At 44.2% G+C, this 24,660-nt stretch overlaps 1 protein-coding gene across 1 annotated transcript; it reads left to right on the top strand.

Moving 5' to 3' along the window:
- The first annotated feature begins 7,325 nt into the window (after positions 1–7,325).
- On the top strand, positions 7,326–8,330 carry LOC115519714 (phosphate carrier protein, mitochondrial-like). Its single transcript, XM_032594083.1, has one exon. It carries the CDS (start codon positions 7,326–7,328, stop codon positions 8,328–8,330), a length of 1,005 nt encoding a protein of 334 aa, XP_032449974.1.
- Positions 8,331–24,660: the final 16,330 nt, after the last annotated feature.

Raw genomic sequence — 24,660 nt, 5'->3', positions numbered from 1 at the left:
TAAGGGAAGTACTTTTGTTATGTCCATTTGACAAATAATAAAACTAAGGCTTAGAGAAGTGAAGAAAATTCTTCCCCAAGGTGTACAGGAAGTGGCAGAAACATGTATGAATAGCTTCCAAGTCTGTTCTCTTAACCATTATGCTATCGTTGCCATCATTTAGTTATTTCATTTACATTATACTTTTTTTTATAAAAGCAGATCTCTGACTCTTGCAGGATTGTAGTGCATTTACAATGCCCAGCACAGTGCCTGGTATCTGGCACATGGTTAGCATGCATTACCTGGTATCCGTGAGGAGGAAGGGCAAGGGAATAGGGAGAAGAAAGAAATAATATCTCCACCTCCAACCAGGAGATTTGATTCAGCTGCTCAATCTTTCCAGGCGGCTTCAGGCTCTCCAAGCACAGATTAAACCCAAGCTGACTGACACCATAGCTTTACCCCCATGTGGCTGTTGAGCACTTTGAAGTGTGGCCACTCCAAATTAAGATGTGCTAAAAATATAAAATACCAGATTTTAAAGACATAGTCCAAAAAAGGATGTAAAATATCTCATTGATAAGTTGTAGAGATTATATACTGAAACAATGATATTTTGAGTAGATTAAGTTAAATAACATATTTTATTTTAATGTGGTTTTTTTTACTTTTTTAATGTGGCTGCCAGAAATTTTCAAATTACGTATATGTCTCACCTTGTATATCTACCGGATAGCGCTGAAAGAGATTTGTCTACGCGGGCCTTCTTCCACTTCCAAAGAGTAGGTTTTTAACAGTAACTCAAATTTAAGCTGTTACACCACCGTCAACAGTATGCCACTTTGACACACCCCTTCTTCACGTAGGCCATATGACCTTCACTAGCTTGAACCTACTCTGTGTCATTTCGGGCCTTTCTAATGGAATCAAAACTCTGTCTCGTGCTTTAGAATTGGAAATATTTATCTGACTATTAGGATATGTCAGCTAGAAGATTCTAATAAAACCGTAGTTTGCATTTTGAACCTTCAGATGTATTGATGTTATTTTTACAGGAATATTTTCATACTGCTCTTGGTAGGTATAAATTGTTAGTAAAAAAAAACTACGTAAACTAGAAAAGAAGGGTGTTATTTCATACTAAGCTTACACCATTCCTGAGATACATAACCCTTTAGATTCTCCTAAGATCCCAACCAGAGAGCATGGACAATTATGTACATGCTGCTTGATAAATGGAGTCCTTTGGACATGTAATATTGTTAGGAACTCTGGAAGTTTAATAAAAAATTATTTGATTTATGCCCTTCTCCCCCAGAACTCACCCCAGATAAACACCACCAGGAGCATTAGTGCTGCTTTGCACAAATAATTCCTTAAACAAGCAAACAAAAGGCATGAGGATTTGTTATGAACGGTTTTCATCTAAGCATATAGGGATTATTACCTCCCACAACATTTTCTTCAAACATGGTTAGACTTACTTAGTTTAATGAGTTTGGGGATTGTTGCTTTTTCCCCTTCAACTTGCCAGATACATCAGAAATATTTATTTTCAGAGACAGTTTAAGGAACTCCGTAATTCCCAATCTGTTCAAGTTTTACAGTAAATCTGAGTTGAATGCCTGTCATTGTTCCCAATCTGGTCAAGCAAAAAGAAAAAAAGGCATACAGTTCATCAGAATAATTAGTTGATTGAGGTTAAATAATTCTAGGAATAAACATTTGACCCCCTGGCACATCATAAACCTCCTGGAGTGAGAAGGATTATAAATTAAATGTACAAGATTTAAAATCATCCAGATACACCCCAAACATTATTGCAGGCATGTGGGACACATTTAGATAAGTTAAAACCAAGTGTGGGTTTAGAGTTTAGCCATCTTTGATCAGTGGCCTACTAAAGCTTTATTGCTTTGGTAGAGGAATCGTGACAACAGTGCCCCCTGCTGCCCGAAGGCCACCTCCCTTCCCCGAAACAAGTTTCAGGGATTTTTAAGACACATGGTACCCCAGGAGATAATGAAATTCTAGTAAGTATAAGGAGCTCAGGAAGGAAAACAAACAAACAAACAAACAAAACAACCCCCCCCCCAACTAACATTCATTGAGGGCTGACATTGCTCAAGCACTGTGATTTAATTTAACCATAATATGAAGTTTATCACAAATTCAGGAAAGAATAGGATGAAATCTCTGGATAAAGAAACCGAGGTTCAAGAAAGCTAGATGACATTTACAGGATTCATCACTAGAAATGGAATGAGCCAGGATTTGGACCCAGGTGTGCCTGGCTCCCAAGCCACTGATTCTTATGTTGCGGCAAGATAGCAGTGGCTGGAGGAGGCCTTGGGCATAGCTGAGACTCTTAAAAGTATCATGACCAAGCATCCTGATTTGCCTGGGACTGAGAGGGTTCTGGGGACACTGGACTTTCAGTGCTGTAAATGGGAAAGTTGGGGGGCAAAACTGGGACAAGCTGGTTGCCCTAGCTAGAATTCAACTGAATAAAGCACCAGGCTAGGAGGGTCTGTTTGGGAGGGAGGAAGGCTGTCCAATTGTCTGTCTGTCCTGTTCCTCTCTGTGGCCCAGGTTGCTGTGCCACAGGTGCGCAGTCTCTGTCCTGTTTTATTCTGTGACACATCCTGGGGCATTGTCAAAGAAGTTCACATTTCTGCCAGCTATGATTTCTTCAGTTCCCATCCTAAATCATCAGTCAGTTGGAATTTAGTTAACTGAATAAATCATTCGCTCGAGTGGAAGAGAAAGAGCAGAGACTAGGGCATCACGGAAACATGAGTTCTGTGAGGATTAATGAGGGCCAGAAAAAGCGGGTGAGTAACAGAACTGACATTCATGGAATGCTTACTAATGTTCAGGGCACTGGGCCAGGTATTTTGTGCGATTATCTCTTCTTTTAACGACTCTAAAGGTAGCTATAATTAACCCTAATTACAGATTTTTAAAAGGAATAAATAAATGAAGTTCAGAAAGAGGCTAAATAACATGGCTAAGGTCATCGAGCTGGAAAAAAGGGTGAAAAAATCTGGTACAGAAGCTTCCTAAATTGTTTCCTTCAACTTGTACATTTTCTTGAGCGATATATTAATGGTACAGAAGAAGTATCTCCTATGAATGAGATAAATTAATTTAACTTCTGTTTTCATGAAGTGGCCAGTGACTCATGCTACATGTTGGCAAAACATCCAAGTTACGCCTTCAGGACATAGAGGCCTACGTAAATGGTACCCGCTGTTATTACTCTAGCCTTCCTTACTCCTCATTTTCTCCAAGCTCTATTTTTGATAGAGTTCAGCATTTCCCAAAATATACTCCATGGGAGACTATGTCTGTGAAATGAGAATAGGTATCCGGTAAGAAAGGGGTTCTGGGATCCAGTAAAATGAGGATAGCCTAAGTTAGCTAGTCAGCAGACATTAAAGTTCTTTCCTCTGAAACTTCTCACTCTGTAATAAGTTCATGTGCCCCATGAAGCTCCAAGAGGAAGTTCTAGTGCTGTGTTCTCAACCTTTTATTCATTACTGGCCCTCCGTTTCCTGAAGCCTTTTCAGACACTTCCTTAATCACTCCTTTCCATCCACCTGCCCCTCCCCCAAATTAAATACTAAGGAATAAGATTTTGGTGAGTAGGTTGAGTTGGGGGGGGGGGTCCAAGCCATTGTATTAAGGGGTTTTTGCCCCCTGTGAACTAATTTTTGCCCCCTTGAGGATGACACTGCTTCACTTGAGAATGCAGGCTCTGGCATGAAATGCTTCTCAAATGTGTTTGACCCACCACTGACCTTTCTCAAGTGGACCAGTATTCCCAGGAACGTACTTTGGGAACCCCAATTTATTCAGCATGAGATAGTTTAGTTTAACACTTTTTGTTTTCTTACGAGTCAAAGAGAGAATCTCTTCTTTCATACTTATATCCCTGATGTGAAAAGATAAACTGAGACCTATTAAAAGTTTAAGAGTTTATTTGAGCAAAGATCAATTCCAGTTGGGCAGCACCAAATGGGAAGTAGTTAGAAGCCTCCAGGGACAGGAACTAGGGGATAGACTTTCATAGAGAAGATGCCAAAGCAAACCAAAGAAATTATCTGATTGGCGTTTTGCTTTATATGGAAAAGCCTAGTTGGCCATTTGTGATTGGCTGTCCTTAGTTTTCAATTTGTTAACATTTGCAGGATTACATTTTGGTTTCCTTCCATAGACTGCTAAAGCATTAAGTCCACCTTAGTCTATTTGCCTTGTTTAACTACTTTAACACTGGTATAAGACTATACAATAAGGGGGCGCCTGGGTGGCTCAGTCAGTTAAGTGTCCAAGTCTTTTTTTTTTTTAATTTTTTTAATGTTTATTTATTTTTGAGAGACAGACGGAGTGCCAGTGGGGGAGACAGAGACAGAGAGAGGGAGACAGAGAATCTGAAGCAGGCTTCGGGCTCTAAGCTGTCAGCACAGAGCCCGATGGGGGACTCGAACCCACAGACCATGAGATAACGACTTGAGCCAAAGTCAGACACTCAGCTGACTGAGCCATCCAGCCGCCCGGTAAGTGTCGAACTCTTTTTTTTTTTTTAATTTTTTTTAAATTTAAATGTATTTATTTTTGAGAGAGAGAGAGATACAGAGCATGAGCAGGGGAGGAACAGAGAGAGGAGACACAGAATCCGAAGCAGGCTCCAGGCTCTGAGCTGTTGGCACAGAGCCCGACACGGGGTCAAACCCACTAACTGTAAGATCATGACCTGAGCTGAAGTCAGACACTTAACTGACTGAGCCACCCAGCCGCCCCATAAGTATCCAACTCTTAATTTCAGCTCAGGTCATGATCTTATGGTTCGTGAGTTTGAGCCCCACATTGGGCTCTGAATTGACCATGCAGAGCCTGCTTGGGATTCTCTATCTCCCTCTTTCTCTCTGTGCCTCCCCAACTCTCTCTTAAAAATAATCATTAAAAAAAAAAAAAAAAGACTACAGTAAGGACAGGAGTTCAGTAAGACTTGTTGATTGAGAAAATCTATATCTGCCTCTGCTCTCCATCAGGTCATCATCCTAAGTTTGTAATTAGGACCCAATTCTATTTTTTTTTTTTTTTATACCGCCAGTTTAAAAAAGTATATGTTAGGAGCGCCTGGGTGGCTCAGTCGGTTGAGTGTCCACTTCTGGATTTCAGCTCAGGTCATGATCTCAGAGGCGTGAAATCGATCCCCATGTAGGACTCTGTGCGGAGCATGGAGCCTGCTTAAGATTCTCTCTCTCCCTCTCTTTCTGCCCCTCCCCCGTGTGCACACACACACACACACACACACACACTCTCTCACACAAAATTAAAATAAATAAATAAAAATATGGTATAACATACATAAAGTGTCTAATGTTCACTAATCTTAAGTGTACAGCTTGATGAATTTGCACAGGATAAAGTACTAAAATTTTTAATCAGAGAACCTTTTAAAAAAAATCTTTGACCTCCCATCATCTACATACTGTGGTTTTCAAACTTTAATGAAGGATCCACCCGAGGGAGCTTATTAAAATTGCATATTCCTGCCCTCAGAGATTCTCATTCAGAGGTCTGGGGTGTGATCTTAGATTTTAAATAAAGCATTCCAGGTGATCCTGATGCAGGTGGCCTATGGATCACACTTCTGAGAGATGTTAGCCTCCCTACAGGATAAATGTTAAAGTGCTGAATAAGGCATTAAGGCTTTCCCTAATTTGACCCAGTTTCTCTTTTTCTAGACTCAACCCTTGCTAGTTTCCACCATGTTAAATTACTCACCCCTCCTCAGTACTTCATGTATTCATATTTCCCCTAACCTGGACTTCCATTTCCATCTACTTTATGTGACAGCCTCCTACTCATCCTTCAAGAACTCGCTACATGGTCATCTCCTCTGGGAAGTCTTCTCAACCTCATGAGATAGAATTAGTTGCTCCCTCATTGTTCACACAGAACTTGAATCAAACCCCTATCATAATACCACACAAGGCTGATTTTTAAATCCCCTTGTTTAAAAATAAGCAGGACTATATCTAGCTCCTCTTTGAGAGAGAGAGAGAGAGAGAGAGAGAGAGAGAGAGAGGAAGAGAGAGAATGCACTACAAGCTGGGGAGAAGGGTAGAGAGAGAGAGAGAGAGAGAGGAGAGAGAGAGAATCTTAAGCAGGCTCCATGCTCTGCATGGAGCCCCACGCAGGTCTCAATCCCATGACCCTGGGATCATGACCTGAGCCGAAATCAAGATTCAGATGCTCAACTGGCTGTGCCACCCAGGTGCCGCAGTCTAGCTCTTTCTTAAATCCCTAACCCTGCACAAGGCCCAGCACACAGTGGGTGAATGAATGAGTGAATGCTAATGATTTACACGTGGAGTCACTCAATTCTCACTTTCCAAGCCAATGAGACTGCAGTCCCCCTAGGGGAAGTGAGGCTTTCTGCCTCACTTTTGTGATCTCCAGAATTATGCCAGGGATTCAGTAGTCAATGAAAAAATACCTAATGAATGAAAATAACCAACAGAATCCCCACCCCCCAACTCAGCGAGTACCTCCATGCTTCCTAAGCCCTCACTGCAATTCTTGGAGGGAAACAGGAGTGGAGTGTGAGTGCTTGGGGGGGAGACGGCATCCCTATCTGCCAGATGAGAATGGTAGGCTAGAAGCCGCAGGACTGGCTGGCCTCCAACACCATGTTCCTGGTTCTCTCTGCCCATTCCTTCCATAGAACACTCTGTTGCCATGGAGAGGACTATTGCCCTAAGTGGGCACAATTAGGTGAGACCTCCAGAAAGGCCTCTCAGGAAAGCAACGGTGCATGGCGACTCTTCGCCCCCTAGCCCAACTCCTTATCTATTTGCTCGCCTATTCCTGTGTGTACTCATGTTTGTATCTATTGATTTACTTTATTAGAGTCTTTGTAGAGGACTAGGCAGCTGAGCTGGGCAGAAGCCACCTGGGCACGCAGAGCCTTACCTACCGCTCAAGGTGAGATCTAGGGACCACTGCCCATTGGCTAAGGAGGGCTGAGGGGATGGGCTCCTGCCGCTACCAGAAGCCCATTGGGCTGAAGGTGTGAGGGAGGAGCGGAGGGCGGTCCTGGCGGTGAGGGACAGGGTGATGCTCCCCCTAAACCTCTGGGAGCCGGCCTCAGGCCCCCAGCTAACCCGACCTGTAGGGGCTGCGCAGGCGCGTGCCGAGGGCGGGCAGAAAGCCTACGGACACCGACGGTTGGGGTCACGCGCGGGAAGCTCACGAAGCATGCGCACCTGCCCTTGGGCCCCCGAGAGGAACGGGCTCCGGCCGAGGGAGGTGTGGGGCTGGACGGAGCGGTCATGCGTGACGCTGGCGGTTGCCGGGCCCTGCAGGCCGGAAGCTTGGGCCCGCTCAAGGGCAGGTTCTGGGCGGCGGCGGCAGCGAAGGAGCAGAACTACGAGTACGGCTCCGCGAGATACCTGCTGCTGTGCGGCCTGGGCGGCATGCTGAGCTGTGGACTGACTCACACGGCCGTCGTGCCCCTGGACCTGGTCAAGTGCCGCATGCAGGTGGACCCCGCCAAGTACAAGGGCATCGTCAGCGGCTTCGGCGTGACGGTGCGCGACGACGGGCTGCGCGGCCTGGCCCGGGGCTGGGCGCCGACCTTCCTGGGCTACTCCCTGCAGGGCCTGTTTAAGTTCGGCCTCTACGAGGTCTTCAAGATGCGCTACGCCGAGCTCCTGGGCCCGGAGAAGGCGTACCGGTGGAGAACCGGCCTGTACCTGGCCGCGTCGGCCGGCGCCGAGTTCTTCGCCGACGTGGCGCTGGCGCCCATGGAGGCGGTGAAGGTGCGCATCCAGACGCAGCCCGGCTTCCCGGGCACGCTGCGCGCCGCCGCGCCGCGCATGTACCGCGAGGAGGGCCCGTGGGCCTTCTACAAGGGCGTGGCGCCGCTGTGGCTGCGCGGGATCCCCTACACCATGATGAGGTTCGCCTGCTTCGAGCGCACGGTGGAGGCACTCTACCAGCACGTCGTCCCCAAGCCCCAGAGCCAGTGCACCAAGGCCGAGCAGCTGGCCGTGACCTTCGTGGCCGGCTACATCGCCGGCGTCTTCTGCGCCGTCGTGTCCCACCCGGCCGATTCGGTCGTGTCCGTTTTGAACAAGGAGAAGGGCAGCTCGGCCTTGGGAGTTCTCCAGAGACTGGGGTTCGCGGGCGTGTGGAAGGGCCTGTTCGCCCGCATCATCATGATCGGCACCCTGACTGCGCTGCAGTGGTTCATCTATGACTCGGTCAAGGTCTATTTCAAGCTGCCTCGCCCCCCGGTCGCCCAAGCGCCCAAATCCCCGAAGAAGCAGAAGTAGGCGTGGGTGTGTCAGCCCCTGTGGCCACCGTCCGCCCGGAAGGCCATCCCGTGGGAGGGGGGTGGGGGTGGGGTGCGTCCAGGCAGTGCCAGCGTGTAAAATGTTGGGTTTTCTGGTTTGGGAGAGGTGACGATATGTAGTCCGAGTTCTCTTTAAAGGATTGATTCCTTCTCTTTCGGCGATCTAAGAGGATTGCAGCCGTTTCATGTAGGGGTCCGGACCCTTGTCTTTGGGGAGTCGGCATGGCTGCTTTAGCTCGGTAGCTTTTGAGCCACTGTAAGGAGAAAACCCTTAACGGGAAGTCATGTTAGGTAATTCAGGGTCTCTAGTTTGTTTCTACCTTGATCCACCGTTCGGTGGAGATTTCCTGAATAGCCTACTAATGAGGTTTTAAGGTCAGCACAACTGTATGGGACAGGGAACAAAGTAAAATTCTACTAAAAGGCATTCACCTCAGTAGAAGTCGTGTACCTATTGAATAGATGACGGACTCATACCATGTTTCTTGTTCATGTCCATTACAGGTAAAAATTATTAAAAGTCAAATTGTGACTTGTATTGCCTGATACCTTAGAATGTATTCTCTGTTTTCAAAGAGACATGACATGAGAAGATCTGCATTTTCTCATTTTGCTTTGTCCAATTCTCTTCCTGATGTTGCTGATTAGAACATAGCTCTCTCCAGGAAGTGCTACAATTGGATCAATGTGGAAAACCAAAATGAGATGAAGGGCAGGCTCTGAGAATAAATATGTAAAGAAAAGCCTCTGTTCTCTAAAAATTTCTTTTGTACAACTCAGCTTTCAACAGCCCCACATCCAAAGAGGATCATACCACCCTGACATTTAAAAACACACACATGAAACCCTGCAATTCCAATTTTTTGTTGAATATTAAAGAATGGTTTTGGTGACTTTGGAAGGAAGATCTCACTTTTAATGTCGCAAATGCCATTCATTTAATTTGGTACATGTTTCCATGATCTTTACAATGATTGAGCTTCATAAAATTTACTGAAGTTATAAGGCACATTTGCAGTTTTCTATGGCCTTCACATCTCTGCCTGAGGAAATTATAAAATTAGTGAAATTCTGTGAATTAGAGATGTTTGTGGAATATGAGCAAGAAATAAACTTCAATGTGATATTTGCTATAATTTGCCTGAATGTTACACGGTTGCCTTAACTTGTATTAAAGACTGCAAACTTAAAAGATGTTGATGTTTTAACTATGTAATAGTAAACTGTTCAGTGTAAACTGAAGTTTACACAGTGTAACAGAAGCTTAAAAGTGTCTAAATTTAAGTAAGTATATTTGAACTGTCTTGACTGAATAATAAAGAACTTGGAGGAAAAAATCAGAACTTGTGAATGAGCTAGAATGAAATTTATATTTAGGGCCTGTATTTTGTTTATTATTGGGGAAGATGCATGGGAAGGATACTATGTATTTTTTTTTAAATTTTTAAATGTTTGCTTATTTTTGAGAGAGAGAGAGAGAGAGAGAGAGAGAATGCGCGCGCGCGCGCGCACATAAGTGGGGGCGGGGCAGAGAGGGAGGGAGGCATAGAATCTGCAGGAGGCTCCAGGCTCTGAGCTGTCAACACAGAGCCAGATGCAGGCCTCCTACCTGCCAACTGTGAGATCATGACCTGAGCAAAGTCGGACACTTAACCGACTGAGCCACCCAGGCACCCCCAGGATACTATGTATTATTAAGACATTGACTTTCCTTAGGCAGTTGGCTTCCAGGTTTTTGAAAAGAGTTCTCAATGAAGGAGAGTGATAAATTTCAAAGGACTAACTTGTGCATGTTCTTACTGGGAAAATTTTAATACAAATATATTTCTGTCTAGTGTTGCCTTGTAAAATGTTAGTGGGAAGTTTCTTTGGTCAACAGTTTAATAAGTTCTTTCTATAAGTACTATGATTTAAGGATTTGCTACAAAATCTTTGGAATTTCAACATACCACTAGTTCTGCTCTGTGGCACTTCATGATTGCTCTGTTGAGAACACCAGATAATTTCTGTAATATACCCTGAGAATTATAATCTAAGGAGAACTATTTGGCATGATTCTGACTATCGTGGACATGGTCAAGGAAATGGGTTTACTTAGTTTGGGTTGGCAGTTTTCCTGTTCAGTTCCTAGATTTCTATTCATCTCTTTTTTTGTTGCTAGTTTACAAATGTCTGTCTAAGTAGGGGCCAGAGTAGCTGACAATAAAGACTAAAAATTAAGGTTAATAAAGGTCAATAAGTAAATCAATTTAAGTAAGGTTAATAAATACAAGTTAACTTAATTAAGTAACTTAATGACTGTTTTACATTCAGAGTCATTGGGGATTTTTTCCCTAGTTAACTATTCCTTTGGTACAACTTAAACTTCTATGCAGTGTTTTACTTTGTAATTACCGCTCAGTGAAATCATGCAAATCCGTTAGGATCAGAAAAGCCATAGTATATGTTTGGCATTATGAGACATTTTATATGCATTTTCTCATAATCTCAGTCCTTGAAGTAGTGCGTTTTATAGATAAAGTGCATTATATATATATAAAGAAACAGATTCAAGGGCTGGGTAACTTTCTCAACATCATATAGCTAGTAAGTGATCATCTGAATCAGAGTCCACATTTTCTTCATTACTCAAGCTCAGTGCCTTGACATAACCAGTAATTATTCTTTTCATAAACTGCTTTTTATAGTGCCTCAAGAATATTTTTTGAATTTCTATTTGTAAAAAAAGATTTCTAATTTTACACTAATGGAAAGTTTATAATGTATTTCGATTGGGGAAAACCTATGGCATAATTGCTTAGAAGTAATCAAACTGCAAAATATTTAAATACATGTAATTCAATATTTAAATCATTTGCCACTCCAGGTCAGTGCCTCAGTCCTAACTTGAAGGGCCTGATGATATTAAAAAACAGCGCTGCTGCTGCTTCTTTTTTTTTTCTAATTTGTGGTACTGCAGTTTCAAGGCTTTATTTTATCGCATTTTCTAATTCTTTCCTCTAATCTTTAATTCCTATAGCTAAAAAAGCTGGCTTAGGCTATTTATCTTTTCCCCCAGGTGGTGATCAAAGTAGGTGTTTCAAGTATATGAAATTAATTTCATGATAGGGAGCTGTAATCTCATCCACTGATCCATCCTTTGAGAAGTGAATAAAGAGAGTAGGTAAAATCTTGAAAAACAAAGGCCATATTTACACGTTAAACCACACTGATAAAGATTGAAAAGAATCAAGGTATTAATGTTTCGAGTATTTGTCCTTGCTGTGTAAATGTGTCTTTAGAAAGTATTTCTTTTGAGCCTTTCAAAGGCAAGAATGATCACTGAAGTCAGATCACATTTTGATAGGCAGCCATTCAATTATAGTATGTTTGTTCTGTGTGATCTTAAAGATCAATATATTTTTTTAATCTTTTAATGTTTTATTTTTTGAGAGACAGAGAGCATGAGCGGGGAAGGGGCAGAGAGAGAGGGAGACACGGAATCCAAAGCAGGCTGAAGGTTCTGAGCTGTGAGGACAGAGCTCAATGCAGGGCTCGAACTCACAAGGTATGAAATCATGACCTGAGCCAAAGTCAGACGCTCAACCGACTGAGCTGCCCAGCCGCTCCAAGATCAATTTTTTTTTTTAAATCATAAGCAAAGAACTATTTGAAAGGGAATCAAAATTTAATATTATTTAGAAGGCTTTGTCTTGCTTTTGTGAATGGTAGGAAGAATTTCAACAATGCAATTATAACTAAGATTTGTGGGTATGTGTGCCCATTTTAGTTAACGTATTTTGAGACATTCAGTGATAGCGTATCCAAAATTTTTGAGGCAATTTGGTAATTCTGCCCATGCCCAGTTTGTAACACTATTGATCAACATGTATCATATACCAAGTGTTGTGCTAGGCGGTTTTCGTGATGAGCATGATGCATGGTCCCTGCCCTTAAGGAGCTTACAGTCTAGTAGGAAAAGCAATTTACAGTCATAGTGTGCTGCAGAGAAGTAGAGGGTGTTTGTAAGATTGGACATCTAAGTGATATCAAAAATGAGACCTAGAGGATAAGCAGGAGTTAGACTGGCAAAAAGAAGATACACAGCAGTGGGTACAGCATGTGCACCTGCCCTGAAGAAAGAGAAAGCCTGATGGTTTTGAGGAAGTGAGAGAAGTTCATTTTGGCTGGAGCCTTTCAGTTGTAGAGGGGCTGGTACAAAATGAAGTAGGAAAGGTAAAAAGGAAGAGGGCCACTCCAAGCTTTGTAGTCCCTGTTAAAAAATTTGGGCTTCTTAGAGTGTTCTTACAGCCATTGGAAAACCCATGAAGGACTATAAGCATGGAATGACCTTCAGGTTGCTGTGTGGAAAGAAATGGAGTGGAGGGAGAAGAGATCAGTTAAAATGCTGCTATAATCCAGGTGAGAGAGACTTTATGGTGACCTGGACTATGATGACAGTGGGGACACTAAAGTATCATGAGAAGCCAAAAGGTGGAAATAACCCAAAAGTCCCTCAGTGGATAAATGGATGGATAAATTGGGGTATGTACATACAAAGGGATATTATTCAACCATAAAAAGGAACAAAGGACTGACAGGAGCTACAAGTTGGATGCACCTCTAAGACCTCATGCAAAGTGAAAAAAGTCAGACACAAAAGGTCACATATTGCATGGTTCGTTTTTACAATACATCAAAATAGACAAATCCATGGAGATAGTACACAGATTAGTGGTTACCAGGGGTTGGGGTGAAGGGAATGGGAAGTGATTATTTAATGGATATGGAGTATCTTTCTCAGGTTTTAAAAGCATGGAGAGGTGGTGGGTGAACAACCTTGTAAGTACACTAAATGGCATTTAATTGTACACTTTAAGATGGTTAATTGTGTGTTAAATTAATTTCACCTCGATAAAGATATCATGAGATGCTTTATTCATATTAGCTCCAAAGTGGAAACAACCCAAATGTCCATCAACTGATGAATGGATTAAAAATGTTGTATATCCATACGATGGAATGTTTTCACCATACAAAGGAATAAAATACTATTTCACATAAAAGAAACACACGAATACAATACATGCTACAACATGGATGAAACTTGAAATCATTATACTAAGTGAAAGAAGCCAGAGCCAAAAATGGTATGCATTAATCTATATGAAATGTCCAGAACAGGCAAACTCAAAGAAAGTAGATTAGCGGTTGCCAGGGGCTGGGGTGGGGGTGCAGGGATGGGAGGGAGGAATGGGGAGTGGCCGCTAATGGGTACAAGGTTTCTTTTTGGTGTTATGAAAGTATTGTGGAATTAGTGGTGATGGTTGCACAATTTTTATACTACAAACCACTGGATGATACACTTTAAAAAGGTGAATTTTGGGGTGCCTGGGTGGCTCAGTCGGTTGAGCGGCCGACTTCGGCTCAAGTCATGATCTCGCGGTCCTTGAGTTCGAGACCCGCGTCGGGCTCTGTGCTGACAGTGCAGAGCCTGGAGCCTGTTTCGGATTCTGTGTCTCCCTTTCTCTCTCTGACCCTCCCCCACTCATGCTCTGTCTCTCTCTGTCTCAAAAATAAATAAACGTTTAAAAAAAAATTAAAAAGGTGAATTTCATGGTATGTGAATGATATCAATAAAGCTATGAAAAAATATCTTGAGGCTATAAAATACACCTCACACATCTTTTTCTTCCTTGAAATACAGCCTTTCTGTCTTTCTCAATGGAGTTAAGACTCCAGCTGCAAGGATAGTTACTAGACCTATTGTGGTGATTATTTCGCAGTGTATGCAAACATCAAAATCATCAAATCGTTATGTTGTACACCTGAAACTAATATGATGTTATGTGTCAATTACACCTCAATTTAAACAATAAGAAACCTTGTGTGGAAAAAAAAAAAAAAAAGACCACAGCGCATTAGTAAACTGCTAGCTGTGTCATTGTCATGTTAAATTCCATACAAACGAGTAGGGACAAACTGCACCACGTTGTAAAGGCTGGAAATTGCCTCTAAGGAATGATGATATCTTCGTCTCTTAGTGATGCAGAGATCATTAATTTTGGAGAATTGTTAAGCCACCAACAATTTTGCCCTTTATTGTAAGAAAGAAAGAGGAACAGATGGATTTTGAGAAAAGCAGATGTGCGTATAATATACAAAAGAATCTCCATTAACCAACATGTTCAAGAATTGGTGGTTCTATTTAATGAACTGCAAGATAACCAGAAATTCTTTTTTATCTCCAATTCTTGATGAATTTTTGTCTACATGTCTGATTCTCTTTCATAATATATTAAATATGATTAATAATTCAGGGATTTGTAAAGCCTCATGGCTATCAGTTATGAAAATCAATGCTTATTGTCTAGCCGTAGAAGGTGTAGGGCTTTTGGATGGATGTACACAGACCCTATACATAAGTGGATATGGCTGTGAGTATGTGTGTGTTTAATCCTCTGTGTTACTTTGAAACCCTGTCATTTGCTCCTTTGCTAAAGCACAGTGAAGGAAGAAATGGGGTTTACTTGAAGGTTACTTATTACTTATTACATATCTACTATGTGATATTACCTCTATTATGCCAGGTACTTTCACATGTTATCTTACTATATGCCTACTTTGTGTTCTAGTAGGTTGTTTCAAAAACTGGTGATTTCATCGGTAAACTATACGTAGTCCTGTGAGTTATCCCACGGCTCCAAAATGGTAGGCTATATCTAAGGAAATATTCCTAAATTATTATATGTTTAATATATGTCACTATATCTATCTTTCCTGCCACAAAGGGGAAAAATGTGTTTTTAGAAAATACTAGTAAAATTTGGTATTCTGGAAAGAGATTCTGTGGGTTGAAAGAACTCTGCCCCTTTGCAAGGCTGGTAATTCACATACACATAATTGTTAGTCTTCAGACATGAATCAGAGCTGCTGACAGGGTGATTGTCCGTTTGTAAGAGGGTGGATGGAAACCTGGCAAAGAACCACAGTCCTTTCATCTCCATTAACGTTCACATTCTGGCTGTAGTTACATCTTACTCCCAGATACAAGGATTTGTCGCTGTAGTCATCGTCTTGGACCTCAATGTCTCCCCCAGCCCTTACCAAAAATATAAAGCTTTTTTTGTTGTGCTAAATCCGTACCGTTCATTTGATTCATCTGTTGTGTTTGGAAACTTTTGTTCTCTTGGATCCTTACCTGTGTCTGATTAATGCCCTTACGTTTACAGCAATGATTCGCTGTGCCCGGTATTGTGGTAACTACCTTACATCCAACGTATCACGTATTTACAACCATCCTGTGAGGTTGATATTTGTGTAAGTTAGGATTTTTTGGGGGGCTACAATAAACACAAAACCCTACATAACAGGTTAAACAATAAAAGACATTTACTGTTGACAAGAAATCTGGAGATAGGTAGACCAAGTTTGGTTGAATAGATCAGTGTTGCTCCAAGGACCTACACTCTTCGGGTCCTTCAGCTCTGCCATTTTTAACGTGTCAGTGATGGTCCCGTTTGTTTTGAAGAGATGGCTGCTCTTACCCCAAACATCATGTCTCCACAACAGCATCTGGCTCAGGAAGCAAGAGGGCCGAAGGCAGATGGGCTTTCTCTGCACATGTGTCACTTATCAGAGAGGAAAATCTTTTCTGGGAAGCTTCTGCCAGATGTCCCGTTTGGCCTCATCAGTCAGAATTAGGTCACTTGCTCTCCTACGGACCCCACAAACCAACCATTGGTAGCAGGAATGGACACCTTAGGTCGTTGCAGCGCATCTGCTGGGATTGGGCGTATCGGGAGCTAAACAAAATCAGGATTTGTCGTCGTTGCCGTCAGCAAGGAAGAGGAGTGAAATAGTTGGCAGGCAACCAGGCTCTGCCCTTACGTTCTCCCCTATTTTACAGATGAGGAAATGGAGGCTCCGAGAGATTGAGGTAAACCCATAGTGACAAAACCAGGACTCAAGCCAGGTCTGTCTGCCTCCACGGCAGTTTGTTGTCCCCTTACCTGCTTTAGCCTGGAACTTGCTATGAGGCAGAGCTACTATAGATGATATCAAAAAAGATTTATTACTGAAAGTGTCAGAAAAACTGCCTCCTAACAGTGACCGCATCACAGTGAAGTCTCGAAGCCGGGGATCTTTGGACAGCGGCAATCCTGGAGAAGGAGATGTGATTAGATACAAATTTTGCTGTCATGTCCCGAGAAAGGGAAACTAGGTGAGCAACAACACACAAAGAAGCTTCCTAAAAGAAAGCAAACGAGGATGTTTATAACCATCCTCGGTCTTTTCATTCTGCACTTTTCCCCCTGTTGACTTTCCAGAAACGGCCGAGTTCTGTCAAATGCTGTCTACCGGAAGAATCCAAAGGCTTCATCAGACGAACACGTTTCAAAGTGCCACTACCCCTTTTTTCCTTAAGAAATGCATCAAGCATCTGATTTGCTGCTGATACATTCTCTGTAAGTAGCATTATAATTAAGCACACACAAAACCATTCTGTGTTTCCAAGAATACAGCTGGGCTGGCACTGAATCGGCGACAGCGCACGGGCACTGAGCGGGAGGCTCCCATTGCATCTCAACTACCATGTACCTTCTTTGTGTGGCAACCAAGCTGTCTCCCCCCCTCCGCCCCGGCACCCTCTGAATCACAGGCCATTGCCCATTCACCCCGTGTCTGTCACTGAGCTAGTGTATTGGGCACCTTCACTGAGCCTTGAGACTGGCTGTCCTGCTTCCAAACTCTGGTCAGAAAAAAAATTCCAGGAAACCCAAGGGGTGCACCTCTCCCAGCAGGACTCCCTACCACCCCCAGACTGGTAGGCTTGGCCCTTGGAAATGAAACAATGGTATGCAGCAAAACTGCGGGGGGGGGGGGGGGGCGGGGAGAGAGAGAGAGAGGCAGTGAGGAGGAGGGGGTGGCAGGAAAGGGCTGAGAGGTGAGATCAGGCTTCCCAACCTGGCTTCACCAGTGCTGGCTTGTGCGGCTTTGGCGAATTACCTTACCTCCAGCTCCCCAAGCCTCAGCTTCCTCATAGGTAAAATGGGGAACCCCAGCACCGACCTTGAAGACTGGGAGAATTAGCAGTAATTTATATAAAACACGTGGTGTAAAATAAAAGCTCCCTGTATTATTATTATATTATTACCACCAGCTCCTTTGTAAACATGGAAGTCTGTTGGCACAGAAAAATTTAGCCTGTGTTGTTATTGTTCTTAGGGTTGTTCGTGGATACATACAAGATATAGTTGCTTTAATTTTTAATGCATCACAAAGTACATAACCCTTTGTGGGAAATGCAGCGTAGAGGAAAACGAAAAGCAAGTAGCCTGGGGGTGTTGTGTGTATAAAAGCCAACAGTGGCAACCCCATCTCTCCCTGGCTTCTATGCAAACAGTTTCCTTTACAAATGTGTTTTTGGTATGCAAATCACTCTATGCAGATTTCTGTGTGCAAAATACAGCATAGAAAAATGGCCCTCTTGCCAAGGAAGATAGGAGATGTTGGCTGCCGTCAGATGAATTAGCAGCAAATTTTAGATTTCTTTTGCTACTGCTCTTTCTAACAATGTATGGGGGGAGCGTATTTTTGGCACATTAAACTGAACTATTTTGGCTTTAGGTTGTGTGTTCTTGTGATAAAAGTGCGCTTATTGAAGCCTGTAACTACTTTTTGAAACCGTAATAATGTTTAGTGGTATTTAATTTAGCATTTCACAACAGAGTGCCACCACCAGCTAGTAAAAGGGCTTGTTCTAAAGTCACAGATGGCTTCTCATCCCAGGTTAGGCTGCTGGTCTCCCCTGCTTCCTACTTTTCTGGGAAGATTTGTGCTTATTAACAGTTTTAAGTTTATATTTTGGAAACGTTTTCGTCATAATTAATGTATGTCTTCGCAAGTGAAAGGAATACATTTAATATTAAAATCACCCCCTTTCTAAGGGTGGGAACACGGGAAGCTAGCTCTTAATTTACAAGGCAATATTTAACCATCCAGGCAGAAAATAATACATCTTTTTCACGGTGTTCCTTACTACTTTCAAAGTTTTTTCCTATTGGCTCCTCTTGTGAGGAGAAACTTTGTCAGAGGTCACTTGTAACAAAGGACCCAGGCCTGGGTGTTCGGTGCTTCTCAATCACGCTCAGGAAAAACAGCACCTGTCATCAGTGGATGGCCCCACCATGTTCCCCTTCTCTCTTCTTTCCTGTCTCTTTCACCCAAGCTTTTTTTTTTTTTTTTTTTTTGGCTAGCTTTGGATGTTTCAAACTGGCCAAATGAGACACTCATTGATTTTACAAAAACAAAACTTAAATTGGAAGCATTTCTGAAAACAAAGTACCTCATCGGAGAGAGAATGATGAGTTAGCTTACTTCTATCGGACATCGGGAATGACTGGGAATGAGGGAGGAGAACAATACCTTCGCTCATTCATTTACTCACTTCCACGCGCTTCCGTCCATTCATTCAACATCGCGTTCATTCAACATCGTGCTCAGTGCGCATCAGGCATTACCGCAGGCGCAGGAACACAAACACCAAACTGGTCACAACCGCTGAGGAGTTCGCTGTCTACTAGAGGACGCAGACGCAGAAACAAACCGGCACCGACGTCCCCGCAGAAGCGTGTGCGATGTACAGAGGCCGTACAAAGGTGGGATCAGTCACTCCATCACGCCTGCAGCGAGGAAAGATTTTGGAGGAGTTGCCTCTATGAAATGTTTTAAAGAATGAATAGGTATTCTCCAGGTGGGTAGGGGTGTGTTGGGAGGGAGAGCACTTGAGGCAGAAGGAACAGGAAGCACACAGGCACCGGGCCCTGAACCAGGAAAGGGTGGGGAAGCTTTCACTGGGGAGATTTCTCTGGCCTAAGAACAGAGAAGGGGAGAGGTATGGGAAATACTCTCAAGGGCTCATGCATTTGTTTCCCCTTTTTTATTTCCATTACCCATGTCAGGTCAGCTTATAGTTTGTCCACATTATTGCTGTGGCTTGTAACTGATCTTGTTGCCCGTGGTCTCTTCCCCTAATAACATGAGAATATTTCAAAAGCCGCCTTCACACACACACACACACACACACACACACACACACACTGACACTGCTGTGGGATAAATTCTGAGCACCTTACCCAGAGTATTTGAGGCTTGCTATCAGCCGACCCCACCCCCTCCACGCCACTGGCATTGATTGCTTCCTGCTCCACTACCTACCCCTCACCCTGTTTCTCAGGTCCAGGCCCCAAGCGTGGCCCACCTGCTTCCTGCTCCCTCCTCTGCCCACGTCAGTCCCCCTGACCAGGCTGTCCATCCCTTACTGATTTTCACTTTAGTCCTTTAAGATTTAGCTCAAGCACCCTTTATCTGCGGGGTTGGCTCCGTCCTCCGTCTGCCAGCATTGTGTCAGGGAGTAAACAAAGGTTTTAGAGTCCCCAGAGTGGGCTTCAGTCTTGCCTCTGGCTTTACACAAGTTTCTAAGACTCAGTTTCCCCAACTGTAAAAGATGACTGCCTACCTGGCCCAGCTGTTCTCGGATTATCAACACAGCATGTTTATTAAGTATCCTCAGACATTAGAGCTATTATTTGTTATAATAATTTAACCTCTTTGTGAAATTCAGGCAATAGTAACCACCTTTCTAACTTGCTATGAGGCTTATAAACTGATGAATAGGATCCTCCCATAAACTGAAAAGCCCTTTAGATAAAGCTCATTATTATTGGTATCTCTAGTAACACACTCATCATTTTTTTCATGCATTCATCCACTTATTTAACATTTATTAAGTTCCCAATACTTGGTACATCCTAAGCTCAACATGGGGGATAGCAACATGAATTTGAAATGCTCCCAAAGAGCCTCAGGGAAGAATCAGACAGGGAGACCGTCAAGTCAAAAACCAGGTGGGGAACTCTGTGACCACATTGGGTGCTGCAGAATATGGGAAGGCCCAGAGCTTAGGGATGAATTTCAGAACTGCTGCCCCTGTTCTTGGGTCCAGAAGGATGTGGTGAGGTGAGGAAGGGCGTGGAAGAGAGTGGAGTGAGGTGATCCTGGGGAAATTGCAGCGGGGACGGAGAGGTTGGACAGGCAGCCCTGGCCTGGGGTGAAGGTTCTCAGTGCTTGCGTGCTGGGGCAGTACAGAAGGCTCCACGGCCCCCGCCCGCCTGAAAGCTCCTTGAACACAAAGATCAGAAATGGCTTCAGACCCTCTGATTTCCCCATGGTTCTCAGGGCCTGTGGGGCATGGTGCTGAGCAGTGAGTCCAGAGGGTGGACCATGATGGGAAGTTCTAAAGTGCAGGAAAGACCCCCACCCCAGCCACCACCCTAGCTGTGCCCCGAGTCTCCAGCCCTCCTTCCTGGCACTGAGTGGTGGGGGTGGTATGTTTTTTGCCAAGGAGCTGCGACGTCCACAATGTAGTAAGGCAAGTCAACAGGAAAATAGGGTTTGTGTTACAGAATTTCACTCTGAGTAAATTTTGCTGAAATGCACACAGTTACAAACTGAAGGAAAGTCTGCCAAAATGCTTTAAAAGTTGCAGGAAATGATTCCCTGTAACAGTTATCCCTTTTAAAGCCCTTTGAAGTCTGCGGGACAAGGCCAGCCACCATGTAGGTGTTAAAATAAACACTAACTTGTTGATCACAAAATGGGCTAAAGGGTACTGATTATAAATTGGTAGCAGTTGAGGGTTAATGACCTTCCCCCCCCCCCCATGTGGAAAAATAACCACTTAGAATAGAGACACCCTCTATCCAAATACACAGAATCCAGTCAGGTCTGGTACTATGTTACTACCACCCTCTGAAGTTAAGGTTTTGAAAATAAACACTTGAAAGTCTGCCCAGATTGTTGTAATCTTATTAATCTAACAAAGAGACTCAGTAACTGCCTCAACCAGGGGGAGCTGTGTTTACCATGTAATTTGCAAGTAGCTGATAAACACATCCCTGCCCCACTTGCAGGAAAAGTCTCATGCTCCCTGCAAGGAAGCAGTTGGCAGAAAAGCAGTAATAAAGGATTAGAGACTCCAAAAACCGTGGTTTAGGTCCTGGGTAAATGTTTGCTCATCTCCCCTATCCCCGGCCTCCCAGCCCCTGCCATCTTTCCAAGTTCCCAGGAATGATGTGTGGTTTCTCCCGGTCTTGGCCCTCCTGGGGGTTCTGTCATGATGCTTCTGGCCCTTCCGGGCAGTCTACCAAGTTCTCCCTATGAGGGATATCTGCCCTGGGATCTTGCCGGTCAACTCTGAGGTCATTCTGGATTCTGTGGTGGATTTTTAGAGCTGTCTTCTCTCCCTAGTCCAAGGGAGTGGTATTTGACAACTCCGTGGAGCGTGGCTCCTCTAGGAGTTCTTGGTTGCAAACCTATAGGACGACCTCTGGCTAACTCAGCAGAAGAGGAATTTATTGCAAGAGCAGGGGCAGGAGTCAAGGAGGTTAGGCAGCCGGGGTTATGCCAAGTTACCACAGGGAGAGTCCGGCTGCCCCCAGCACAGCGACCCAGCCATTGCTTCCTCATAGCTCCCAGCTCTGCAAATCATCGCCAAGTGTGGTCCCGCACCTCTGGATTAAACCCTCAGGATTAAAACCCCAGGAGGGGGCGTGTGTTTAGCTGCCCCCCAGGCCCACCTTCTTGCCTCCTTTCTTGCAGAGTTAAGCCCTGCCTCCCACCGGGACCCACACAAGAGGAGATTTGGATGTTGGGCTGTCAAAAGATGAAAAATGTCCATTTCACTGCCCTCAATAACGATAGCTAACATTTACTGCACACTGTGCCACGTACTTTAAAGGGATGAACTCATTCAGTCCTCACACTGAAGATAGGGCTTCGTTTCACAGATGAGAAACTGAGGCACAAGAAACTGAATAACACGTTCAAGGTCAAACAGCTAAGAAGTGACAGAACTGGGAGTCAAGTCTCACCGGGGGGTTTAGACAGATGTCAGTTATTGTCTGTAAAGGTCCTGGAAGCTACATGTAAACCTTCCCAAAAACGAGTCTTTCACATATTATTAGCTAGCCTCCCCCGGTTCCTGCCTTTAACCTCCTCTCCTTCTTTCTGCCCCATTTTGCTTTACTTCCAGGCCCACCGACTCCCTCACCCACCCCGTGTCCATTGTCCATCCAGGCTCTTGCCCCCACCCTCTCACCCACGGCTGTCTGTGCAGTGCCCCTCCTGGCTCAGAAGTGTATGTGGCCCAAATCCGAAATACAGGATACAAAATGCCATGATTAATTCCATGTGAGAAATTCCTCCTCTATGTTTTAAAAACTGTCCTTATGAGGGTCTGTTCCAGGATCTGAATCATGAACAGCAAAGAGCACATTAACATTCATAAATCTAATATTTCTATGTTTTTTAAAAACTGTCTTATCAATCAGTGATTATAGCATGGATAGCAACACAATTTGACATTCGGGGATTTCTATTACTTTTTTTAAATCGATACGTTTGGAATCTGGTACATGGTGGTCCCCTAATCAATATCAGCTGCATCAAGGAAAGAACCAGAGGCCTGTCACTCTGGCAATGACACCCTTTACTGAAAGATTGACTTTGTGTGTGTGAGCATGTCACAAAGCCTCATCTTCAGTCTTAAAGTATCCTAATTTTTTAGTCCTTTATTTATTTCCCTATTTCTTACCTCCTTGTAGATTACTGATTACCTCCACTTGCACTCTTGGAAAGGGCTTTTTTTTCCTAAGAAATAATTTTTGTCCCCCCCCCCCCCGCCCCATACACACACAGCATGAGAGAATTCCTTGTATTCCACGCCATTACTGAAGTCTAAACACGGTGATTTAGAATCTATCAGGCAGGAACGTGTGTGTGAGTTTGTCTTCTTCTGCATAGCCCCCTATCCCACTGTGATTTCTCAGCAAGACATGATAATTATCCATAATTGTAGTGGGCATGATAGATAAAGACTGAACATTAAATCCATCCTTCTAAAAACAAAATATATGCAGTGCACTATGTCTTTTGCAATCCCAAGTTGTCGTTAAAAGATACCCGACAGGGGCGCCTGGGTGGCGCAGTCGGTTAAGCGTCCGACTTCAGCGAGGTCACGATCTCGCGGTCCGGGAGTTCGAGCCCCGCATCAGGCTCTGGGCTGACGGCTCAGAGCCTGGAGCCTGTTTTAGATTCTGTGTCTACCTCTCTCTCTGCCCCTCCCCCGTTCATGCTCTGTCTCTCTCTGTCCCAAAAATAAATAAACGTTGGAAAAAAAAAAAAAGATACCCGACAAACTCCTTAAACTGAACTCTGGGTAAAGTTTCTAAAATAACAATGGGCCAATACTTTAAAAATAAATGTGTTTTGAATAAAAAAGTAACTGAGGATTTAAGACTCCAGGAGCGGGGCGCCTGGCTGGCTCGGTCGGTAGGGTGTGCAACTCTTGAGCTCAGGGTTGTGGGTTCGAGCCCCATGTTGGGTGTAGAGATTACTCAAAAATAAAATCTTTGTTTTTTTTTTTTTATTTTTTTAACATTTATTTATTTTTGAGACCGAGAGAGACAGAGCGTGAACGGGGGAGGGGCAGAGAGAGAGGGAGACACAGAGCCGGAAGCAGGCTCCAGGCTCTGAGCCATCAGCCCAGAGCCTGACGCGGGGCTCGAACTCATGGTCCATGAGATCGTGACCTGAGCTGAAGTGGGACGCTTCACAGACTGAGCCACCCAGGCGCCCCAAAAATAAAATCTTTTAAAAAAGAGAGAGAGAGAGAGACTCCAGGAAGGAAGGGAAAAGGGAAAGGGAAGGGAAAAAAAGGAAGGGAAAGGCCTCAAGACGCCTTTTCCTAAATCAGAATGATTGAATTTGTTTCCACCAGCTTGATCCTTTCCTGAAGGCGGCAAACCAGAGTGCATCCAGTCACCCTCAAACAGCTCATCAATCTCCCGCCACAAAAATGAATCAACGTCACATCCAGACTCTTATCCTACTTCCCCTCAGCCAGAGCACCTGCCAGGCTGCGTTAGAGATGAGCGATGCTAGCACAGATGGAGGTCCACGCATCCGGTGCTGGGGGGCCCGGCGGGAGGAAAGGAGGAGCCCCCGCAGCTAAACGCTGCCTCTCCTCCTAGACGCGTCGGGCTCACACTCCCTCGGGCATAGATCTGTCACACGCCGTTGTCAGCAGCAGAGCTGCTGGGCAGATGTGTGCGTGGTCAGACAGCTGAGATGCCTCCACAGTGGGGTGGCTGCCAGGCCATGTTTGGCGGGGGTGGGGGGTGCTGGTCTGTCAGCAGCTGCAAAGGCAGACCTTGCTGCTGCTCGCTTGGGCTTGCCTCTCCCAAGGGTCTCAACCCCATAAAAGCAAT

This window comes from Lynx canadensis, chromosome C1 (assembly GCF_007474595.2).
Source record: "Lynx canadensis isolate LIC74 chromosome C1, mLynCan4.pri.v2, whole genome shotgun sequence".
NCBI lineage: Eukaryota > Metazoa > Chordata > Mammalia > Carnivora > Felidae > Lynx > Lynx canadensis.
The sequence above is the reverse complement of the archived record's forward strand: the minus strand, read 5'-3'. Positions and strand labels throughout refer to the sequence as shown.